The 23,258-nt window shown below is 38.3% G+C and overlaps 1 protein-coding gene across 2 annotated transcripts; it reads right to left on the reverse strand.

Annotated features, from left to right (window-relative positions):
* Positions 1-2,280: 2,280 nt before the first annotated feature.
* Positions 2,281-18,879, reverse strand: arpc1b.L (actin related protein 2/3 complex subunit 1B L homeolog). 2 transcript variants are annotated; one of them, NM_001086947.1, is given in 10 exon segments: positions 2,281-2,539; positions 4,212-4,302; positions 4,900-5,096; positions 6,184-6,259; positions 6,484-6,690; positions 8,276-8,383; positions 9,515-9,737; positions 10,621-10,725; positions 14,816-14,881; positions 18,773-18,879. In NM_001086947.1, coding segments are annotated over 9 exon segments (1,110 nt in total). In that variant the 5' UTR covers positions 14,880-14,881; positions 18,773-18,879; the 3' UTR covers positions 2,281-2,500.
* Between the last annotated feature and the right edge of the window lie 4,379 nt (positions 18,880-23,258).

Here is a 23,258-nt window from a genome sequence, read left to right on the forward strand (position 1 = left end):
GCTTGAGTATAAGCCGACCGAGTATAAGCCGAGGTACCTAATTTTACCTAAGAAAACTGGGAAAATGTATTGACTCAAGTATAAGCCTAGGGGTGAGAAATACATTTTAGAACATGTTCAGCAGAACACACGCTCCTGCATGCGCTCTGCTAGGGAAGAACTAGCACTTAAAGGGGACCCGTCACCCAAAAAAATTATTCAAAATCCTATTTTATCAGATTAGTCAAGGAAAATGAACTATAAATACACTATATAAATTATTTGAATCTTGTTTCCTTCAGTCTGGGATTTCAAAATTATAGCAAGCAGGCAGCAGCCATTTTGTGGACACTGTTATTAAGAAAAGCCTTGTATCATCTCAGAATCTTGTTTGTGCACCAGAATAGGGGACCCGATGTCCATCCCCATGCCCTGACCACACAGTTATATGGTAAAGAGAACTGGGGGAATGTGTGGGGAGCAGCGACATCTAAGAAGTGCTGAATTGAAAGTGAAAGTAATTGTCTGCCCCGCCTCTATGCCACGGGCATAGAGGAGGGGCAGACAATATTTGATTGACAGCTGAGATTTTTAAATGAGCTTACAACAGCTATGAATGCTTAAATAAAAAATAGAAATTGTATTTCATGTTTAATTTGAAAAGGACTTTTATTATACAGATTTTTGTGTCTGGGTGACAGGTCCACTTTAAGTTAAAAGTGAAGATCAGATGTGTCTTTGGTGTTGCCTAGCATCTTCGTTGACAATAATAATCCCATAATGTTTTACACTGAATTATACGGTTTTGTTTTACAATGCAAATCAGCAAGCAGTCTAATAGTCTTCTAAAAAGTATACCGGTATGCATGGGTGTCCACAAAAATTTTTCCAAGGGGGGCAAGGAAGATATCACTCAAATTATTAGTACCCAAATTTTGGTTTCCTAAATGGTTAACATGCCTGTCTTGTAGTACTTGGGTCCTGACCCCTAAATTCAATTCTGGCCAAGTGCTTGCCTGTCTGCTGTGGAGCTTGCAACTCTCTTATTTATACACAGTGTGCCCGTCTGCTCTCCTGCCTTTATCTTACCCGCACCTCCCCCTCCTTCCTCCTGCTGCTTTTTAATCTCCCTGTCATATTTCAACTCACCCCGTTTTATTCTTTCTGTGTCTCTCCTATGCCCCCTCCTTATCTCTCAGCACTTGCTTCTCTTTCAGGCTGGTAATCTCAGGCAGACAAGTCTCTGGCCGAGCCTACCGTGATGCACCACATGCTGCGCATACCATTATCAAAGGAATCCCTAGAAGCCGGTAAGGGTATGCACAGACTTATGTGTCTGTTTACCGGGCTTTATAAAATAGCTTGAACTGTAGGGCAGCTAACAAAGGGGACCAATTCCTTGCCCTATTATGCAGACGTGCCTTCCCTTGCGGACGTCCATGCCAGTATGGTAAAGTTGCTGCTAACTCACTGATCCGAAGACAGCAGTGACTCCTCCGCGCTGCCCATACTTCTCCCCCCTCGTGGCTCGATTCTGCTTCCTTAGCCCTCGGCTCATGGCTAAGGAAGCAGAATCAAACCACGAGGGGGTTTTTAGTTCTTCCCTAGCAGCTGACTCGAGTATAAGCAGAGGTAGACTTTTTCAGCACATTTTGGGTGCTGAAAAACTCGGCTTATACTAGAGTATATATGGCACCTTATTTCCGTCGCATGTGATTTGACACAGGCGTTTTGTTGCAGCACGTTGGATCGTGCCGAAAACGTCCATGTAGTCCTACCCCAACTTCTAAAACTTGAGACACCTCTAGAATTGGTATAGAATGTCCACTGGTATTTAATGGGGTGTCTAAGAGAATGCCACCACAAGCCTACAATATTGTCATTTCAGGAGCTATAAATTAGCAATCTCATGGTTTCTATCAAATCCATGAGTGCTTAGGGGCACAGAAATGGTTAATGAGACAGCGGTGCTAGCCTCAAGCTCAAGCCAAACATATGCATGTTGTAGGTACCTTACTTGTCTAGATCCAATTAGATATGAACTATAATTCGATCTGATTGTTTTGAAAAATATTAGTAAAACCTTCATCAACTGACACATACATATTCCTAATATACTTTTTGAAATATAAGGGTACATTGGTTAAAATTGTACCCAAAATAGTTTAAAAAAGTGATGTGTTCAAAAACATTTGCTTTATATACACACACACACTATAAATCAGTCCAGTGTATTTTCTTTCACCTATATTGTTAAATATCTCATAGTATTGGAAAATAGCAAAAAATAAAGGATTTGGGTCAAATATGTAAAATGATTTATTTGAAAGCGTAAAATAAAAATTATGTCCAGCATATTTTGTTCCATCAGGGAAGCACAGATACATAAAGCAAAAACATTTAGCTGCAGATATAAGCTTTGGCTTTTAAAATCTTGGCATATTTTGTCTACCGCAAGACAATCATTTATAAATGAGGCTTGAAGCTGTTTGGCAACAGAGACTTTGCCTTCCCTGTATGTTCACTTAATCTTCAGATCTTTCATTGCAGATTCCAGGCTCTGATAGAAAAGTACAAAATATTGAAAGAGTCAATTCATTGCAATGCTCATACAGTATATGGAGAGGGGATTTTATTATTATAAGTTTCCAAAATGGTAAAAATGTCTAACATTATAAAAATCTTGCTAGGATAACAGGGCTTATTGTCCTTCTTTGTGGTTTTCTGGAAGGCATAGAAGACTTTGTTATGGGAACAAATTCAAATAACCGAATAGGAAGAATAAACTTTCAGATTTATAGTAGTATATAGTAGTATAAAGCATTCCCCATGCCCACAATTATACTCAAATATTTGGTACGGATGAGGTCGTCCATCATTCTAAAATTGAAATTCTGGAATATGCTTTGGAGGCAGGACAAGAGAATTTGTCTATTTGGTACAACCTTACAGGTTAACTTTAATTGGTGCAGCCATACATGTGCACATATTATATAGTGTATAAAAGTATTTATATATACTATTGTAAAACATAAGGATATAATACACAAGAGCCATGAATATTTTGTAAATTATATCCTTATAAATGGTGACAAGTGATGTCATCAGTTATAAATATTGATGTGATTTCTGTCACATGACTTACAGAAACTTGTGTATTATAATTAAGTACCCCCTTCGGCCTCGAGTTTTTATATGGTCATGAAACTCCTCAGTAACTTATAATATCCTTATAATTTACAAGAGGGGGGTACTTTATTCACTATATAATACACAAAAGCCATTAATATCTTATAAATTATATCCTTATAAATGGTGAGTAGTGACGTTATTTGTCACATGACTCACTAAAACTTGTGCATTATAATACAGTTCCATGACCTTATAAAAGCAGGAGGCCTTCAGCGACTTATAATATCCTCATATTTTACAATACGGGGTACTTTATTCACAATCTTACAGTTACTGAGGAGCCATGGAAATCTGAGCTGACTTCAAATAGCCTAATAATTTGCAACAGGGGGTACTTTATTATAATATACAAGATTCAGTGAGTCATGTGACAGAAATTACATCGCTAAACTCAGATTATATCCGATGACAGATGATATCACTAAGCACATTTCAAAAATTATTTCTGTCTCTCAGCAACAATCCATTTTTTTGACACTGCAAGACTCTTGGTGCTGGTTTTTGTATATGTATATCTCTACATATTGGTTTCCGTGCACGGGGCAGCTAAGTGGTATGTACTTTTATATAGACACACTCATGGTATTATAAATTATATGTATATCTGTACATGCATTTTTTAATACACTTAATTTGATTTTTCACGAGAAATGCCGGTGTTGCTGATCTTTCTTATTATAAATTTGGAATATCTGCCATGCACCCGAACCTGGTATACTGATATATAAAGGAAAAATAGCTGCACTCACTTATTGGAGAAAATGCCTGGGTGCACACCGCAGAAAAGTCATAGAATATCATACAAAGCAAAGCACTCACAGGATTTGAAACATGGTGAAAGAAATGATGTTTGTTATTATTTATTTGTTGCCAGTCGAGCTACAGTAGGTGACAAATCTCCCTGCAATGCCCTTACAATTGGATCTCTGCAGGTAAAACATATTACTCGCAGTGATCTGCCTTAATTGCAGGAACATGCAAAAGGCGACTTTACTTTTGACTGAAAAGCAGAAATATGTAGCGTAGCAGGTATTGCTCACCTTGACGTCCCAGATGCACATTCCTCCATCCAAGCCAGTGGTACAGAATTTGGAACACTTTGCCTTCCCACCACTCAGCACAGATAATTGACTGTTAAAAGGACATAAAAATGGTCTCAGTCATTAATGCACATAAACAAGATGCACTCTTCCTCTAAAATAAATTCAGCTGACTATACACCCAATAATATCACCCCCTGCTGGCCAATGTGAGTGATTAAACGATTTCAATCACTTTCTATTCTATACAATAGTTGCTAATACTCCCACAGATGTTGCAGAAAAATGTAGCCACTAATGTAGCAAATTGTAACAGTTCAGAATCTGCACCTGAATTACTGAGCTGTCAGACTCAAACACCAGAAATAGGAACATTAAACTGTGCTCCATTTAAAGCATTTGAATGTGTAAGTGTTCCATTCCATACTGTATGGCAATGTATCAAAGACTGTTCTTATTATTTGTATATATTTGTATGAAAAATTGTGTTCAGCCGTTTACCTTTTCATCAGACACACGCCCCTATGTTTTAAGATACAAATCTTATTTAAGACATTTCTAGATGTCTAACGATTTCCTAATAAAAATACATTCGTTTTTCAAAATAATATAGCAAAATCTCCAGGGAGATCAAGGGACTGCGAGCTTGAAGCAGATGTACTTCGATGTTCTAGTAACATGTCCTTGCCTGATGCTGTTCTTGTGCAAGGAGTCCAGGGTAATGTTGTTGGTATCGGAACTGGCCTTCTTGTCCAGGTTTTGAAATCTCTCACGTGCAGTCATTCCTCTCTGGGAACTCTGCTTGGGGATATCTAGTTTCCCCCCAAAACTCAGAGTCCCCTGAGCTTCATCATAGATGTACAGAACTGGAAAGCAGTCATGACCCTGCCAAAAAAATATTGTTAACGGAGCTGCATCATATTGTGCTAAAATTCAGACTCTTACAAGAATATTGGCATATGTTTTTAGCCTGATGTCTACCCTGTCCGATTTCTGCCAGGGGAAAAGCCACAGAACCTGTCACTGCCACATCCATTTATCCAAAAAACTCTCTGTACAGAAGAATGCAGTAAGAGGAGCATTCCACCTTTGTGCCATAGAACCAAATTCTGCCAATGGCTCCCCATGATCCCATTACTAGAATAAAAATGCTGCAATGTGCAAAATATGCATAACAGACTATGCTCTATACTTGTACTTGTTCTGAGTCAAATGTTGTAGCTCTATTTGTACACACTCTAAAAGGTACCCCATACAGGCGAAGCGCTAGACCGGGGATCTCTAACCTTTATTACTCGTGAGCAACATTCAGGTTTAAAACTATTAAGCAAATGGGACCCCATTCCATAAAGACACCAGTTATTGACAGGTATATACATCCACTGGATACGGAGCACCTGGCTGCTGGGACTAGTGGACAATGTAATAACCCAAAAATCATTATCACTTTCATGCACTATTGCTGTCAGAACTTCTCTGCATTTGGGGCAATGTTCTTTCATAAGATGTGATGCCGCCCTTTTTAATGTTTGTCCAACCATTATCCAATTAACTTGGGAATCTGCTTAAAGGCTTTTACACAGAAGTGTTTTTTATGTGCTTGAGGTGCAGGTTTGAGCACACCTAATCGCATCAGCCAATATATTTCAATATATTCTGTATGGCTGTACTCATGAGCATTCAGAGTTGCATTTTATTCCATACAGGTTTCATCATGACAATTTATAGACGCAACATGATGCACTTTATTGCACTTGATGCATGTTCAGAGACCAATAGATAATCACATTTAGAACAGACAGAAGCACGCTTTGTTTAGAAAAGCATGTTAAAAGCATAGAACGACTATTTTACATTTATATGGCTGATTTTTAACACATTAAACAGGTGCTCGTGTGCAAGATGACATATTCTTATTCTACACCCCTTGTACAAGCAATTCTCAGCTATACCTTAAAACAGATTTACTTACAGCAGCCACCAGACTGTTCTCAGTGATAAAGGTCACACACAAGAGTGGCAAAGTGTCTGTAATCAAGGAGGTTACTCTGGAGGGAAAAAAAAATGATATGTAACTTGTTGATTTTGCATATTTTTTGCCTGTTTCTGTGTGTTCAGATTGTGGCTTCTTGTCATCTTTTATTTACAATTTCTAGTTGTCTATGCAGTCCTCTACTCGTTTTCTGTAGCATTTACTTTTGAAGATCCTCAACATTTAGATGTTCCAAAACTGAACTTTTTCCTCCATTTAAATGGGTTTTACATAGCTTACCTCATCTTTTTGGTGGCATCAGAAATGCAAATTGTGCTATCATGGCTCACCCAAGCCATGCGGTCTCCACTATGGGAAAAGCAGACACTATGCACCCATCCACAGCTGCTGCTGGACTCAAACATTAACTCCCCAAAGGGCATTTTGGAGCCCCATGGGGTGGGGGCAGGGCGCTCTTCCACTTCTTTTATATAAGCTGAAAAGATCCTAGAAGGAAATATTGAAGAAACAAGTTAGAATGGCAGTCTAATAGAAAGAATGTGCAACAACATATGGGTTAAGATCTTTGTAATGCAGTACTCTGCACAGGGCGCCCCTGATCTTAAGCTGGCCATAGATGTAAAGGTTTTTAAAAGATCCGATCGTCATCTTGAGACCACAATTATCTCGAAACGATCGTACAAATTGTCCATCACCTAAAAAACCATTTGCCAGGAAAAGAAAGGGTAGCTGCCTGCTTGGCCCTGCAAACATAAATAGATTGCACTGGGACCAATAAAGATTCTTTAACCTGGCCGTTCAATTTTCTGACAGATGTCGGCTGAAAAATCGTAAGATGTACGATCGTTCAGATCCCACTAACTTCACGATAATTTCGAAGGATTGGTCGGACTTCGCTTAAATCGGTCGTTCGGCACGAGAAATCTTTGCGTCTATGGGGACCTTTAGTTTTTGTGTTAACTTAGACCACTTTAAGGAATGCCTAACCTTTCACATACAAATTATGTTTTATAAAGCTTACAAGAGCCATTCTGAATAACTCTTTAAATTTGGGTACATATATGACTCATTTACAGGATGAATATCTCTGAAAACACAGTAAAGCCCAGTTCTTGAGAAAAACTCACACAGTATTGGCTAGATGTCTTCCAATACAAGTAGAATGATGCAATATAAGCAATGATATTTTGTTTTGATACTAGTGTTCTTGTTTACCCTCCCCCAAGGGATTTTATTTCCATTTTTTAATATAACATTCAATTAAGGCCACTAACAGACGAGTTAGTTGCCCCACGATTCATCTCCAATAGCACAGGAAACTAATCTCCTCTAAATCTTTGGGTGTCTCACCAAAAAGCCAAAGTGACTTGTATGTTTTCCCACCAGCAACATTATTGCTGGTTGGAAACGATTTGGGGTAAATAGTTGCCAGCGCTACAGGAGACTAATCTCCTGTCAGGGCCCTAAGAGAAGAAAAAAAAAAGTAAAAAAACTAAGTAGGACAAGACCTCAAAGGTCGTATTGAACCTATCCAGGCCACAGCTACAAACTTGTTGGCACAAAAGAGAGAGGACACATCAATCTTTGACTTTTTGGTGACAAGACTTTCTAGCAATCAATACAGGTGTGCCGGGTGCTTCGGTTTTGTTGTGCAGCTTTTTTTGACGCACGCATTGAATGAACGAATGAGTCACGTGACAAATTTTTGCAAACAAATTTGCAGCGAATTCAACAAATTTCCACCCATCACTGCTTGTAGTTCATATTTTCAACACAATTAGACAAATGTCACAATTTCTAGCATCTGGACATATTTCTAGTTACAAGAGAGAACTGATGAACTGCATTAAAATAGAGAAGCCAAAGGTTTCCCATTCCAAATTCTGGAGGAAGGTGTCACCTCCATACATCAACAAGCATGTTTCCTTGGCTTCCAATCAGATTCTGCTTCTTTGTATGCAAAAAGTAACATCTTAGAAAACAGTCCATCCTCACACCAAAAACACTCACTTTTTATCAACCCTATATAATTTTTTAAATTTTGTACAGGAACTTCAGCATAAAATTATACCTGCTCTTAAAATCACTGGACCCAGCTGCCAGAAGAACATTGTTTGGATGCCAATCCAGACTCAGGACAGTTGAACGTATTGGTTTCTTGATGTGCTTACACACCCACCTATGGTGAAACAATAAAATAATTGGTCACGTGTAAACAAACTCAAATATATTATATGCGGGTGAATATGATTAGGTATAAATAGGGAAGCAGAGCATAGAATATAAGAGGACACAATGGCATCCACGGCGATTAAAAGAATGAAGGTTTAATTTTAAAGGTGCAAAAAAGGTTTTTCATTGAGTGATTAATCTGTGGAATTCCCTCCCTGAAATCTTTGTATTGGATGATCCATTAAATAGCTGAAACATCACAGTATCTAATGGGGAAAAGTCTTAAGTAACTGGACTTTCACCACTCATACAAGCAGCATCTTTAGTTCAGTAGCAGCTAGGCAGGTTTCACGCCTGACCTGTAACTCATGGAAAACCAGATGGTTTGCTTTCAGTTTACAACCTGCAGCTGGCTGAAAAATCCAATCACTGATTGGTTGCTATGGGTTACTGCCTAGTTCAAGCCCTGCCCCCTAGGAATTCTAACCTTTGTTCAGGGCACCCTGCTAAGTTCCTAACAATTTTCCAGATAGTTCTAAGGATAAATACATTTTCACCCCAAACCTCACCGTAATAGAACTTCAAGTTAAGCTTTCAGGTGTATCTAAGAGAGCAGATTTTGGGAGAAAGCCTATCTAATCTTCAGGCTGAGCATCCCCACCCCCATGCTTTTATTTGTTATTTGTGTGTTTCTCCTTTCCCAACCACTCTTTTAGATTGTATGGTTAAAATATTTTAGTTGGTCAATATTAGTATTACAGAATATATTATCAGTAATAATTAACTTACAAAAAGGAGGCAGCCCCACAGTTTGGAAACCACTACATTAGAGTGATGGTACACAGGGAGAAATCATCCATTCTGTTTACTATGATTTAATAAGTAAAATATGCAGGGCTGTTATCCCTTGACCAGGAAATGCATGCATCTTTTCAGGGAAATGTCTTTGACAAACACCCATACTTGCAGATGGGTCTCACAGGGGATAATGCAAGTCACATTTTGGTTATCAAAAAATAATCCAAGCAAAACGCCACAAATATCCCCTTGCACAATTGTTATTAAAAATGTACCTACAATGAAGCTCACTTCTAGACAAATTAGTCAGTTAAAATAATCTATATTGTTTTACAGTTACCAGTCATTTTCTTGCTCAAAGTAGCAGATGGAAATGAGCCTGGATCCACTGCCCACTGCAAACTTGTTCTCCTTAGGTGACCACTTTACACAACGTGCAGCACGGTTAATCCTAAGGATGACCAGAGTAGGTTTCCACACATTGTTTTTTAGGGTCCACACATAGGCATTACGATCTGTACCACAGGTTACAATGCGGTTACTCTCAGGAGCCCAGTCAATGCCTTGTACCAAGGAAAAAAAAGGTCAGGTTTTATAGCTTTGTCATCTATACATATTCTTATATAAGCAGGACCCTCTTGTATCGGGTGTTGGCTGCTAAATCGGCTTTGATTCCTGAAAACAAGTATATAACTTTAACTCCATTCCATTTAACTTAATGTGGGGGAAGGGGGAACTATTGTGAAAATTAAAATTTAATATAAGTTTCCTCATACTGACGTCCTAAATACAATTAATGAAAAAATCTGCATTTTTTCTGAAATAATCAACTTTATATTCACTATCCCTCTCTCAGCATCTGTTTCTCTTCATTCTGTCTTCATGCAGCAGTTGGGTGTCAGAAGAATGATTCAATATATCCTCTATAAAAAGTTCAAATTTGCTAAAGGTCTAGTTACTTATAGCAGTAAAACGCTGATCACCTTTTTAACTGTGTGGGTTACTGAGCGAGGCCAAATAGTGTGCCTTTTATAACATATAGGGGAAACTTCCTCACATATCTCTTAGGGGCTGCTTAAGTACCAGCGAACAAAGATCTCATTGGTGGGTCCACAGTCAACCAAATTCTAATTTGCATATGCAAATTAGGGGCAGGGAAGGAAAAAAGGGGAGGGGGAATTTTTACTTCCTTGTTTTGTGACGAAAATCACATGGTTTCCCTTCCCGACCCTAATTTTTATGCAAATTAGGATTTGGTTCGGCTAGGCACAAGGATTCAGCCGAATCCTGCTGAAAAAGGCAGAATCCTGGCTGAATCCCGAACCGAATCCTGGATTCGGTGCATCCCTAGTTTAAACCTAGTTAGATGCCATTACAGCAAGAACACCGCTTGTGATTATGATAGAGGCTACTTTTTATTTTTTAAGTGCCATGCTTTGCATATACCTGTGACGTGTCCATTATGTTCCTTCAGTTCATGGATTTTGCTCCATTTATCTCCATCCTTCTTGTAAATGTGAACATCATGACTATTTGGACAAAAGGCGATTTCTAGAATAAAAAAAAAAGAAAACATATTCCAAGAGTTAATGCATTTTAAGAGTATCATAGCACAACTATCGGTGTACACAATGCAATACAAACACAAGCAAAAAAGACAATTCCAGGACAGTCTGACTGAAAAAAAATTTACTTTTAAGCCTTATTTTGACAAATTTATGCTTAAAGCTTTTCAGAAAACCACAAATGTTAGCCTTTTTATACTGCTGTATCTATGCAAATGAGTAAAAGTGTTTTTAATATGTAGGTACTGCCCTGCAAGTTTTCTTGTAGATAGAGGCTCTGGTGTGGGATTTGGACATGCATAATGTTTGGGGTACAAGATAAAGAATGCATATTTGCTACAAATGAATGCTTCTTTCAGATAATAAAGTGTAAAGTCTGTTCATGAACCATCACTATCATACTGTAGTGGATATTTCTAAAATAAAGACCTTAAAGTTAATCTACAGCAAGTAGGATTATACTTCTAAAGTGCACATTTGGGATAATAGGATACAGGATGTTTCAGGCTCTTTAAAGGGGTTGTACATCTTCAAACACTTTTTTTAGTTCAGTTGGTTTCAGATTTGTTCACCAGAAATAAAGACTCTTTCCAATTTCTCTCTTTTATTTGTGACGGTTTTTCTAATATTGAAGTGTAAAGTTTCAGTTTTCACCTTCTAAAGCAGCTCTGGGGGGGGGGGTCACCGACTCTTTAGCTGTTCTAAATGGAAACATTTAGTGGATACATTTCTTATCTTTGTCCCAGCTGAGCAGAATCCCAGTTTCATTAAAGGCAGTTGTTAGAATTGATACAATTGTTGCTCTAATCTTCCACAGCTTTCAGTTTTGGAAAACCGGTAAAAAAATAAGATATGGAAAACAATTTAAAAGTCTGTTTATGGTGAACAATCTCAAAACAAGTCAACAGAGAAAAAGTGTTTGGAAGGTGAACAGCCCCTTCAAGTTTTTAAAGGTGGCAATAAATTTGGCGGGGGGGGGGGAGGTAGAAGTAATCCCAGACTGCACAAGTGCTTGTACTAGTGCTAGTGAAAAGGTATTCAGGCTACTACTGCCTTGTTAGATGACTGCAATTAGGGCTATTCCACACGGGGAGATAGCGACGCGTTTGCGGTCGCGGCGACAAAGCGCCGCGACAGTCGCCGCGACCGGCGCAGGCGACAGTTTTGTATGGGCGCCTATGTAAAAACACCTGTGCTAACCACACGAGGCGATGCGCTTTTCAACAGTCGCCTGAAAATGCCTCGCCAGGCTTTTTCAGGCGACTGTTGAAAAGCGCATCGCATCGTGTGGTTAGCACAGGCGTTTTTACATAGGCGCCCATACAAAACTGTCGCCTGCGCCGGTCGCGGCGCTTTGTCGCCGCGACCGCAAACGCGTCGCTATCTCCCCGTGTGGACTAGCCTTTAAAGTCTATGGGGCTGTTTTGGGAGCCTTAATGCTCCGTTCTTGGTCCACCCTTTGAACGAGCATAATGTAAAAATCCCTCTGGTAGGCAACAATGACAAACATGCTCTGCTTTCACTAAAGTTAAAAATGCTGACAAAAAAAAATTCCACTAAAAAGCGGAAACAAGAAGTAGGGGAAACACACACATGCGTTAGTTGCGCCTCTGTGGGCGTTAATAAAATTTTCATTACTACTACGACACAGACACACACGTATGGGTCCGGTTATCCAGAATGCTTGGGACCTGGAGCTTTCTGGATAAAGTCTAATAGAAAATCATGTAAATGTAAACATTATATAAACCCAATAGGCTGGCATATTTTAGTTTGGATCAAGTATGGAATCCGTAATCCAGAAACCCATTATCCAAAAAACTCAGAATTACAAAAAGACAACTCCCATTTTATCCAAATAATTCAGATATTTGAAAATGATTTCCTTTTTCTCTGTAATAATAAAAACAGTACCTTGTACTTGATCCAAACTAAGATATAATTAATACTTATTAGAGGCAAAACAATCCTAATGGGTTTAATTCATGTTTTAATGGTTTTTAAGGTATAATTAAGGTATATGAAGGTATATGAAGATCCAAATTATGGAAAAATCTGTTATCCAGAAAACCTCAGATCCCGAGCATTCTGGATAACAGGTCCCATATCTGTACTGTTATTATTTCAGAGAAAAAGGAAATCATTTTTAAAACACTGTATTATGATTATAATGGAGTCCATGGGAGACAGCCTTTCCATAATTCAGAGCTTTCTGGATAAAGGGTTTCCAGATAACGGATCTCATAACTGTACAATGATAATAATAATAATAATAATAATAATAATAATAATAAATTACACACATATATACATATACACAGTATATATACACACTGTATATATTTATCTCAAATTACAAAAAATACAGTATATACAAACAAGCAATTACAGTACTTGTGCCTTAAAACAGAAAAACAACAAAAAATGGAAATGCTTAATGTGTCATGCCTGTTCCCACATGCCAGCAAAATATTTTTTTTTTTTAAACTTTAACTTTCTACATCAGCTATAAGGATGTGAACTGTAACAGATTCTCATGCAGGATATAAGTGATCAAGCTCATTATCAGATTGATGTCTTCAAAACCCACCACGTTGCTTAAAATAAACCGAAACCACCAGCATGCTACCGTGTTCACAAGGGAAGTGCAGCTAATGTGCAGTTGTACTTACCACTAAGTAAGTTCCTTAGAGATAAAAAAAAAAAATTAGGCTTTAACATGTCTTAAAATAGCTCTTGCCATTTACTAAAAAAAAAAAAAAATTATTAAAGCCTCTTAAAGAAACGTACACATCATATTACACAGATACAGTGAACTATAAACTAAATCAAAAAATATCACTTGTCATATATTTTACTTATATACAATATAATAAAAAATATGGCATGTACATTCTATTGTAAAGTAGATGGATTTTAAAGTCACAATGTACGGGAAGCACAAAAAATGGAAAACAGCTTACTTAGTGCTACATACCAGATAATGCCGCCATTCGATGTGGACATTTAATTGGAAAATAAATATATTTCACAGAGCACTAAAGTATATGCTGTATATAAAAAGAACTTATTTCCCTCTAAAAACAGTCATTAAAGGGGTTGTTCACCATCAAACAACTAGTTGTTTTCAGATAGATCACCAGAAATAACGACTTTTTCAATTACTTTCTATGTGTCACCATTTTTCTAATATTGAAGTGTGTCATATTTCATCTTCTAAAGCAGCTCTGGGAGGGGGGTCTCCGACCCTGTAAACTGTTCTAAATTGATACATTCTTATCTTTGCCCTGCTGAGCACATTCTCTGGGTTTCATTACAGGCAGCTGTTAGAATTGATACAATAGTTACTAATACTTCAGAGATACTGTTGAGAAATGTATGAAATAAATGTTGCAAAATTGTAACAATTAAGAGTCTGCACATGAATTACTGAGCTGCCAGACAAACACCAGAGACAGGAACATTCAACTTTAAACTTAATTTGTAAAAAATAAATAAAGTAGTTTAAAAACAAAAGTCTTTATTTCTGGGGAACAATCTGAAAACATTTTAAAGGACCAGTAACATAAAAATATTTTTTTTTAAAAATGTGTTTCTTTGTAACGAAAAAAAAAAAAAAAACCACCACCAAGACAGTTTTAACTTTTAAATCGCAAAACTTTTATCAAGAAATTACTTACTGATTGCTGCATGCGCTCCTTTCAGAAACGGCGACGATCCATCGTGCGGCGCTCGATTTCTCCTCCTTGCCTTCTATAGGAGATAGCCAGGGAGGAGAAAACGGGCGTCGCACGATGGATCGTCACCCTGTCTGGTTTTTTTTTCGTTACAAAGAAATTAATTAAAAAAAAAAAAATAATAATTACGTTACTGGTCCTTTAACTGAAAAAAGTGTTTGGAAGGTGAACAACCCCTTTAATACAGTGGGCACCGCCAGACCCCAAGCACAGGTAGACGTTTCCAAAAAAAAAGGAATGTCAGTTTCCCTGAAATCAGTGCTGGATGGATATATACAAGGTGACATGCTTTACGACTACTAGGATTATTTTACAGAGCAATTTAATGACAAGACTTACGAGTTGCATCTTTGTTCCAAGCATGACAGGTAATGGGCTCCAGAAGAAAACTGTGATAGGCCATTTCTGCATGAAAAAATAAAACCATAATTTTAATATGAAAAGCAACTAATTTCTGGCAATATAGGAACCCATGAAAGCTACTTTCTTGTTATGTTTCTTTATATTAGCAAAACAAAGAAGAGGTGAAGAATACGCCGGCGTAAAAAAGCCGAAAACATAATGGAAATCGCCTAGTATAGGTGGTTTCTGGTGTGAGGCCAAATCAACAGCTTTCCTCCTTTGATTCTACACTCCAATAATTGAGCCCTGATTTATACTCGACCTCTTTGACCCACATTATCTTGTATTATCTGCTGGTTTCTTGCAGATCCCCTCGTAAATTACTTTTGACACCTAACGTTTCTGCTTGCACTCAAGCCTTTCTCAAAAAGTTTTGAGAAAGGCTTGAGTGCAAGCCGAAACGTTAGTTACTTATATTGAAATAAACACCATTTTTGATTTTGATAAGTCCTGTGAGTGCGAGCTTCTTCACTTCTATATATATCTATCTATCTCTCTCTCTCTCTCTCTCTCTCTCTCTCTCTCTCTCTCTCTCTCTATCTATCTCTCTATCATCTCTATCTCTATCTATCTCTATCTCTATCTATCTATCTCTATCTCTCTCTATCTCTATCTATCTCTATATCTATCTCTATCTATCTATATATCTATATCTATCTATCTCTATCATCTCTATCTCTATCATCTCTATCATCTCTATCATCTCTATCTATCTCTATCTATCTCTATATCTATCTATATCTATATATCTCTATATATCTCTATCTCTATATCTCTATCTCTATATATCTATATCTATCTCTATCTATCTATCTCTATCTATCTATCTCTATCTATCTATCTCTATCTATCTCTATCTCTATCTATCTCTATATCTATCTCTATCTATCTATATATCTATATCTATATCTCTCTATCTCTCTATCTATCTCTCTATCTCTCTCATCTCTATCTCTCTCATCTCTATCTCTATCATCTCTATCATCTCTATCATCTCTATCATCTCTATCATCTCTATCATCTCTATCATCTCTATCTATCTCTATCTCTCTCTATCTCTATCTCTATCTATATCTCTCTATCTCTATCTCTCTATCTCTATCTCTATCTCTATATATCTATATCTATCTCTATCTATCTATCTCTATCTATATCTCTATCTCTATCTCTCTATCTCTATATCTCTATCTATATCTCTATCTATATCTCTATCTATCTCTATATCTATCTCTATATCTATCTCTATCTATCTCTATCTATCTCTATCTATCTCTATCTATCTCTATCTATCTCTATCTATCTATCTCTCTCTCTATCTATACACACATACATACACACCAGAGAACGCCACAGCTTCATTGTAATCAGCTTGAAAAAGGAACGAAAATGTTCTAAAAGCTTACCATGAATTTATTAGTTAGCCATTAAAGTTATCACCTTTATACCACTTTTATTATTTTTTTATTTCCAAAGGCTTTCTCTGTAACAGCTTTCCTCAGTAATAGCTGGCAGATCTTACTGGCTTCTTTGAATATTCCCTTCAGGTGAAGACTCACTGATGAGGCCATCTCCCAACAGTCCCTGGGAAAAGGATTGGATCAGCCTGCTTTGCTTCTGTCTGCTTTCACTGTGTATATTGCTAGATATGGTCTCATTTTGGTGATCTTGCTGAATCAAGCTGATCTTTTCATGTAGACCCAGCTTATGACTAACTTCCTGCACTGGTGGTGCTGATTAAGCAACCCTGCTCTGTTGTTGAAGTCTATAACTGGGATCCGAGCCATAAAGAAATAAGACTACTTCTGCTTTTTGTTGCAAAAAAAATTTCATTTTTTTTGTACCCGAATGAAGAAGTGTGACTACACTGTATTCAAACCTAATACAGTTATCTGCCGACTATATCCTATACAACAGTTTTTTTTAGCCCTAGCCAAAAAGAACTACACTTGATTTCTTTAGTGAAGCAGACAAAGAGCAAATAACTACATGTATTACAATAGTTCCTGCACTGCCAGCACAACCGTATTTTAATATAGTTTGCAGCAGACAACTGATGTAAGCTTCCCAGACAGAAATAATCAGGGTTGACAAAACACTACCTTATATGGACTTACTATTGAGTATAAGCTGCAGGAAGTACACACATTTTTTGTATGCAGAAGTATAAAACAGGAGGACTGCCCATTGGACTACAACGTACAAACATGGGTATGTGTTGAACAGCTACTAAAGGGTCACCGACCCCCAGGCTGTGTAAGATTCTATCTACTTCAGAATGACGTTAGAAGCAGTGCAGAGGAAGCACATGTATCAATCTCAACTACACATGCCCCTTGCATTTGCATTTCCCTTTTTTTGCTGTCATTGATGCAATTGGCTGAATCACCTCAGTGCATGTGCATTAGTTACATTGCCTGTGCCTCATGTGATGTGAAAACATCAAATTACCAAGCAGCATGGGCAGGAGGCCCCCTCTCTAGCAGAGAGAAGAAACCTGAAAATGTATGCTCCTCTACATTTCCACTTAGATATACTGTAGTAAAAACACATTGCAAATATTGCTTACGGTGGTGTAAATAGACATTACTGGGCCCCTAGAGCAAATTATTTGGGGCCCCAAAATGTATGGGGTTGACCCAATATTTACTGATTGACTTAATTGTATATGAATACAATTCACTCTACTATATTCTCCAGCTAGTGAATTCAGGGCACCAGAAACTATTCACCGTGAAGTTTAAGGTGTATTTTGAGGTTTACTCCACCTGTTACATTGTTGTTTTTGTGAATGGCAAGTTTTAGAAGAAAAAAGGAATTTGGTCAACTTTGTGCAGAGTATGTTTCCCATGTTAGTCGCTGGATGAGATAAAGTCCCTTCCTTCGTGCTTCTCTGTATTTTTTCTTTCCGTTGCCTCACTGGTTCTATCAAGTCCCAGGAGGGGAAACATCCAAAGAGGTGAATTCCTCAACTCAGGAGAGTAACAACAGAGAGAGAGCACACCCTACGGCTGCAGAGGGATCAGGAGATAATTTATATACAATTTCAATAAATATTGGTAAAACAGGTTTACTTCTAGTCTTCTCTCATTTACAGGGCCTGAGAAATTATTTTCTGTGAGGCCCAGTAATATTTAGTTACGCCACTGCCGCAAATCCTAAATTGTAGAAAAGTTGAGGCTTTGTGTCTCAATCACATATTTAAAAGCAGTGAATCCGAGCCATAAAGTAAGGAGGATGATTTTTTTTTTTTTATGTACTAGGTAGCTCTTACTGTGAAAGGGGTCGTTCACTTTGAAGTTAAACTTTTAGTATGTTATAGAATATCCAATTCTAAGCAATTGGTCTTCATTATTTCTTCTTTATAGTTTTTAAATGATTTGCCTTTTTTTATCTGACTTATCAGCTTGCAAACCTGGGGTCACTGACCCCATCTAATAAGTAAATGTTCTGGAAGGCTACACGTTTATTGTTAGGCTACTTTTATTGCTCATTCTATCTCTCTTTCTATTCAGGCCTCTCCTATTCATATTCCAGTCTCTTCATCAAATCAGTGCATGGTTGCTAGGGGAATTTGGACCCTAGCAACCAGATTGCTGAAATAAAAAGCAGCTGAATAATTTAAAAACCAGAAATAATAAAAATAAAAAAAAAAAGGAGAACCAGAGAAACAGGCTGAGAGAGTTTGGAGGCAACGGTAAGTATATATAAGCAGTATAATATATAATGTAACTAAATATAAGAAGTTGCAGCGCAGAGACAAGAGGAAGTTGAGCGCCATGAAGTGAAGGGATACGCCCTAACCCTGTGCAAATATTCAGCGCAGGTGAAACTTATGCGCAGTCAAAAGGGACCAATGTACTCGAAGGTCCGCTAGGACACCCGTATAGTACTCACTTGAAGTTGTAGCTACCGGGAACGAGGGCTGCTGTCCGTGGACTCTGAACAGTCAACACAGATGCAGCGGAATGTACAGCGACTGCAACTTGTCAGCCACTTCCTTGTGTGGGGGGCGGGGCAGCGAGAACGCGTCAGGGGCAGCGGAAAAGCCTCGCTAACACAGTAATACCCGCCCCCTCCCTTACAGCGGCTGCGCCTGGTGACATCGGCTCAGGGACTCAGATCTGGAAAACACTTTCATACTTACACCAGCCTGTTACTTGTTTTTGTATTCGTGGAAAGGAGAGGTCCAGGGCTCATTTGGGTTGGATTGGAGGGGTTACCGCAACTTCAAAAATCAATACAGGGGCAGAAAAAAAACATCCATAAAAGGAGCCTCCCAGCAGTGGCGTAAAGGAGAGCAGGCGGCCCAGGCTGTGGGGTGTACTGCTTTCTATTGCAAATATTATTATTATATTGAGGCAGTGTTGGACTGGGATACCTTGGGCCCACCAGAAAGTCGTTAACCACAGGCTCACTCTCCAAACTATTTTTCCTTCTTTTGTCATTCACTTTCTTTATTCTTTTAATCATTTCTCCTCAAATAGTATCATCAATATCTCCCTCCATTTCTCCGTTCTTATATAGAAATGGGGCAATTGCTGTTGTAAAGTCAAAGAGTTGGGTGAGCAGAAGGGCCCACTGACACCTTGGCCCAGAGGGAATTTTCCTATCCTGGTGGGCCAGTCCAACACTGAATTGAGAGTAAATGAACAGCACCCGCAGTCACCAAGCTTTTGTGTACAAAAATGATGTACCAAAATAAAAAGGAAACCGAGGGTCTTAATCACAAAAATAGCTTGCAAATAGTCTGTTTGTAGGTTTTACATTTTTATTAAAAAAAAAGTTATCTGAAGCCACTCCAATTTGCCTCAGAGGGGGAAAAAATTCCAAAATGGCAATCGGACTAGTCCCTGGATCAACTTGTACTATGAGCTATCTTCCATGACCCTGTATTCCCTCACTTGCTGTATTAGAGAGATTATATGATCCCCTTATATATTTATACATAGTTATCATATCTCCCCTTAAGCGCCTCTTCTCCAGCGTGAACATCCCCATTTCCTCATAGCTAAGATTTTCCATACCTTTTACCAGCTTAGTTGCCCTTCTTTGTACCCTCTCTAATACAATAATGTCCTGTTTTTAGTAATGGAGACCAAGACTGTACGGCATATTCTAGATGGGGCCTTACAAGTGCTCTATACAGTGGAAGAATGACCCCCTCCTCCCGTGACTCTATGCCCCTTTTAATACAGCTCAAGACCTTATATGCCCTTGATGCTGCTGACTGGCATTGCTTGCTACAGCCAAGTTTATCATCTACAAGGACTCCAAGGTCCTTTTCCATAATGGATTTGCCTAGTGCATTCCCATTAAGGGTATAAGTGGCTTGGATATTTTTACATCCCAGGTGCATGACTTTACATTTATCAACATTGAATCTCATTTGCCACTTAGCTGCCCAGATTGCCAGTTTGTCAAGATCGTGTTGCAAGGATGCCACATCCTGGATGGAATTAATTGGGCTGGATAGTTTTGTGGCATCTGCAAACACTGATACATTACTTACAATACCCTCCCCATAGTCATTAATGAACAAGTTAAATAAAAGTGGACCCAATACCAAACCCTGAGGGACCCCACTAAGAACCTTACTCCAAGTAGAAAATGTACCATTAACAACCACCCTCTGTACTCGATCCTGTAGCCAGTTACCTATCCATGTGCAAACGACTTCATCAAGCCCAACAGACCTTAGTTTAGAAAGCAGTCGTTTGTGGGGCACAGTATCAAATGCTTTGGCAAAATCCAAATAGATCACATCTACTGCCCCCCCCCCACTGTCCAGCATCTTACTTACCTCATTATAAAAAGCAATCACATTTTTCTGACATGACCTATCCTTCATAAAGTCATGCTGATTGCTGCTCATAATGCTATTCACCAGGACAATATTTTGAATGTGATCCCTTAACAAGCCTTCAAATAATTTGCCCACCACAGATGCCAAATTTACTGGCCTATAATTGCCAGGCTGAGATCGTAATCCCTTTTTAAATATTGGAATAACATCATCTTTTCTCCAATCCATAGGCACCATATCAGATGAAAGTGAATTTGAGAAAATCATAAATAGGGGCTTGTCTAAAACTGAACTAAGCTCTCTTAGAACCCAGGGTTGTATGCCATCAGGCCTTGTTTACATTAATTTTTATTAAAGCTTTATGAATCATATCCTGAGTCAGCCACTGACTAGATCGAGCTGAGCCATTAGTGCAGCTATAAAGTGAGCCTGGCAACTCAGACTCCTCTATTGTATGCACTGAAGAAAATAACTGATTTAGCACATTTGCCTTTTCTGTATCTGTTACAACCATACTGGTACCATTATTTAATGGAGCAACACTCTCAACCTGCATCTTTTTACTATTAATATATTTAAAAAACTTTTTTGGGTTAGTTTTCACCTCCACCGCAAATTAACTCTTCATTTCCTTTCTTTGCCTTCCGGATTGCTGATTTACAACATTTATTACAGTGTTTATATTCATTAAATGCAGCTTCTTTACCAACTGATTTGTAGTTTTTAAATGCCTTTTTCTTCTTTCCGATTAACTTCTTTACTTCTGTATAAAGCCACATAGAATGATTCTTAGAGCTTCTACATTTACTCCTTAAGGGAATAAATTGAGCACAGTAATGATTTAATATCATTTTAAAAGAAAACCATTTCTGTTCTGTGTTTTTAGCTGAAAACGTAATGTCCCAATCAATACTCTGTAGGGCAGCTCTCAAGGCACTAAAATTAGCTTTTCCAAAATTCATGGTTTTTGTTGCCCCAGTATACATTTGTTTTTTGCACCAGACATTAAATGATATAACATTATACCCAGGGGATATAACATTACCCAGGGGTTCAATGACTTGCACATTTGGTATAAGTTCTGGGTCATTTGAGTTCACTAGATCCAGAATAGCATTTTTTCTGGTTGGCTCCTCAACAACCTGTGCCATAAAATTGTCATGCAACTAGTTTATAAACGTATTCCCATTAACTGATCTGGCAGTACTGTTGCTCCAGTCAACATCTGGGTAATTAAAATCCCCCAATATTATTACTTAACCCAAACTAGCAGCCTTTTCTATTTGGGTTGAAACTAGGGGTAGGCAGAAGAGGCACGTGCATAGGGCGCAACAATGAAGGGGCACTAGGTACAAAACTTTTTTCGCCTACCCCAGGTTCGGGCATTTGTTCCTTTACCACTGGTCACCACCACTCACCTGTGCACACTCCCACCCCGTGCTTTCTCAGAGCGTGTGCATGCTCCCCCCCGTGTCCTCGCAGTGTGCGCAAGCTTTCCCTCTGAGTCTTCAAAGTGTGTGCACTCCATTGTAGCAGGGGGGGGGGGGGCTCTGCTTTCAACATGAGTTAATTTACCAAACCCCTCTTCCCTGAGTTAAAGTCAACTTATCTATATCCCTCCCCCCTCCTCCCACAGTTGAAGAGATCCTACACAACCTAGTGCCCCAATTTAATATCTAGCCTATATCCAACTCTTCTTCTCTCTGGCCCTAAACCTTTTCGATCTTCTCAGAGATTTAACTCATGTCCCATGTGGCCTCTGTTCAAGTAGACACCCAATCACTCCAGCCTTTATAAATTACATTTTTGGCTAACTAACTATATTAGAAACATATTATTTGCACAGCCTATTTACCCAGTTTTTATACTGAACTGTTCCTTTAAACACTGAATATCAAATGTAGACAGTGTATTGTAGATGGGGGTCTTAGCCCATTAGTTATATAGCGCCGGCATATTTCCACAGTGCTTTACACTGATTAGCTATCATTCACTGAACCAGTGGAACCGACAGTGTAACATTCCTATCACATTCACACACAGTAAGGTAAATCTGATCATGTGCCAATTAACCTGCCTATATGTTTTTTGATTTTGGCATGTAGAAGAAGAAGAAGAGTATATGGAGGAAACCCTTGCAAAAAAGGGAACATACCAATTCCATGCATACAGTTTGCAAGATGAAATTGAACTTGGAACTATAGCGCTGCAATGCAGTACCCACTGAAACATTATGCTACCCCTTAAAGGTGAAGACACACAGAGCTACTAGTAGCAACTACTTGTCACAGCTACAAAATAGACAATAGTGATAATTGATTTTACTAATATATATATATATATATATATATATGGGGTTACGTAATAAAAGGCACAAAGTTTGCCCAGGAGCAGTAACCAATAGCAACCAATAAGCAGGTAGAATTTATTGGTCACCTGGTTAAAAGCAAACATCTTATTGGTTGCTATGGGTTACTGCTCCTTGGCAAATTTTGTAGTCAGTGCCACAACAAGTAACTTCTTTATGACAGCCCGTTAATAAAAGTGACAGATTTTAAATCCAAAATGCAGAATCTT

The sequence above is a fragment of the Xenopus laevis genome, chromosome 9_10L (genome assembly GCF_017654675.1).
Source record: "Xenopus laevis strain J_2021 chromosome 9_10L, Xenopus_laevis_v10.1, whole genome shotgun sequence".
NCBI lineage: Eukaryota > Metazoa > Chordata > Amphibia > Anura > Pipidae > Xenopus > Xenopus laevis.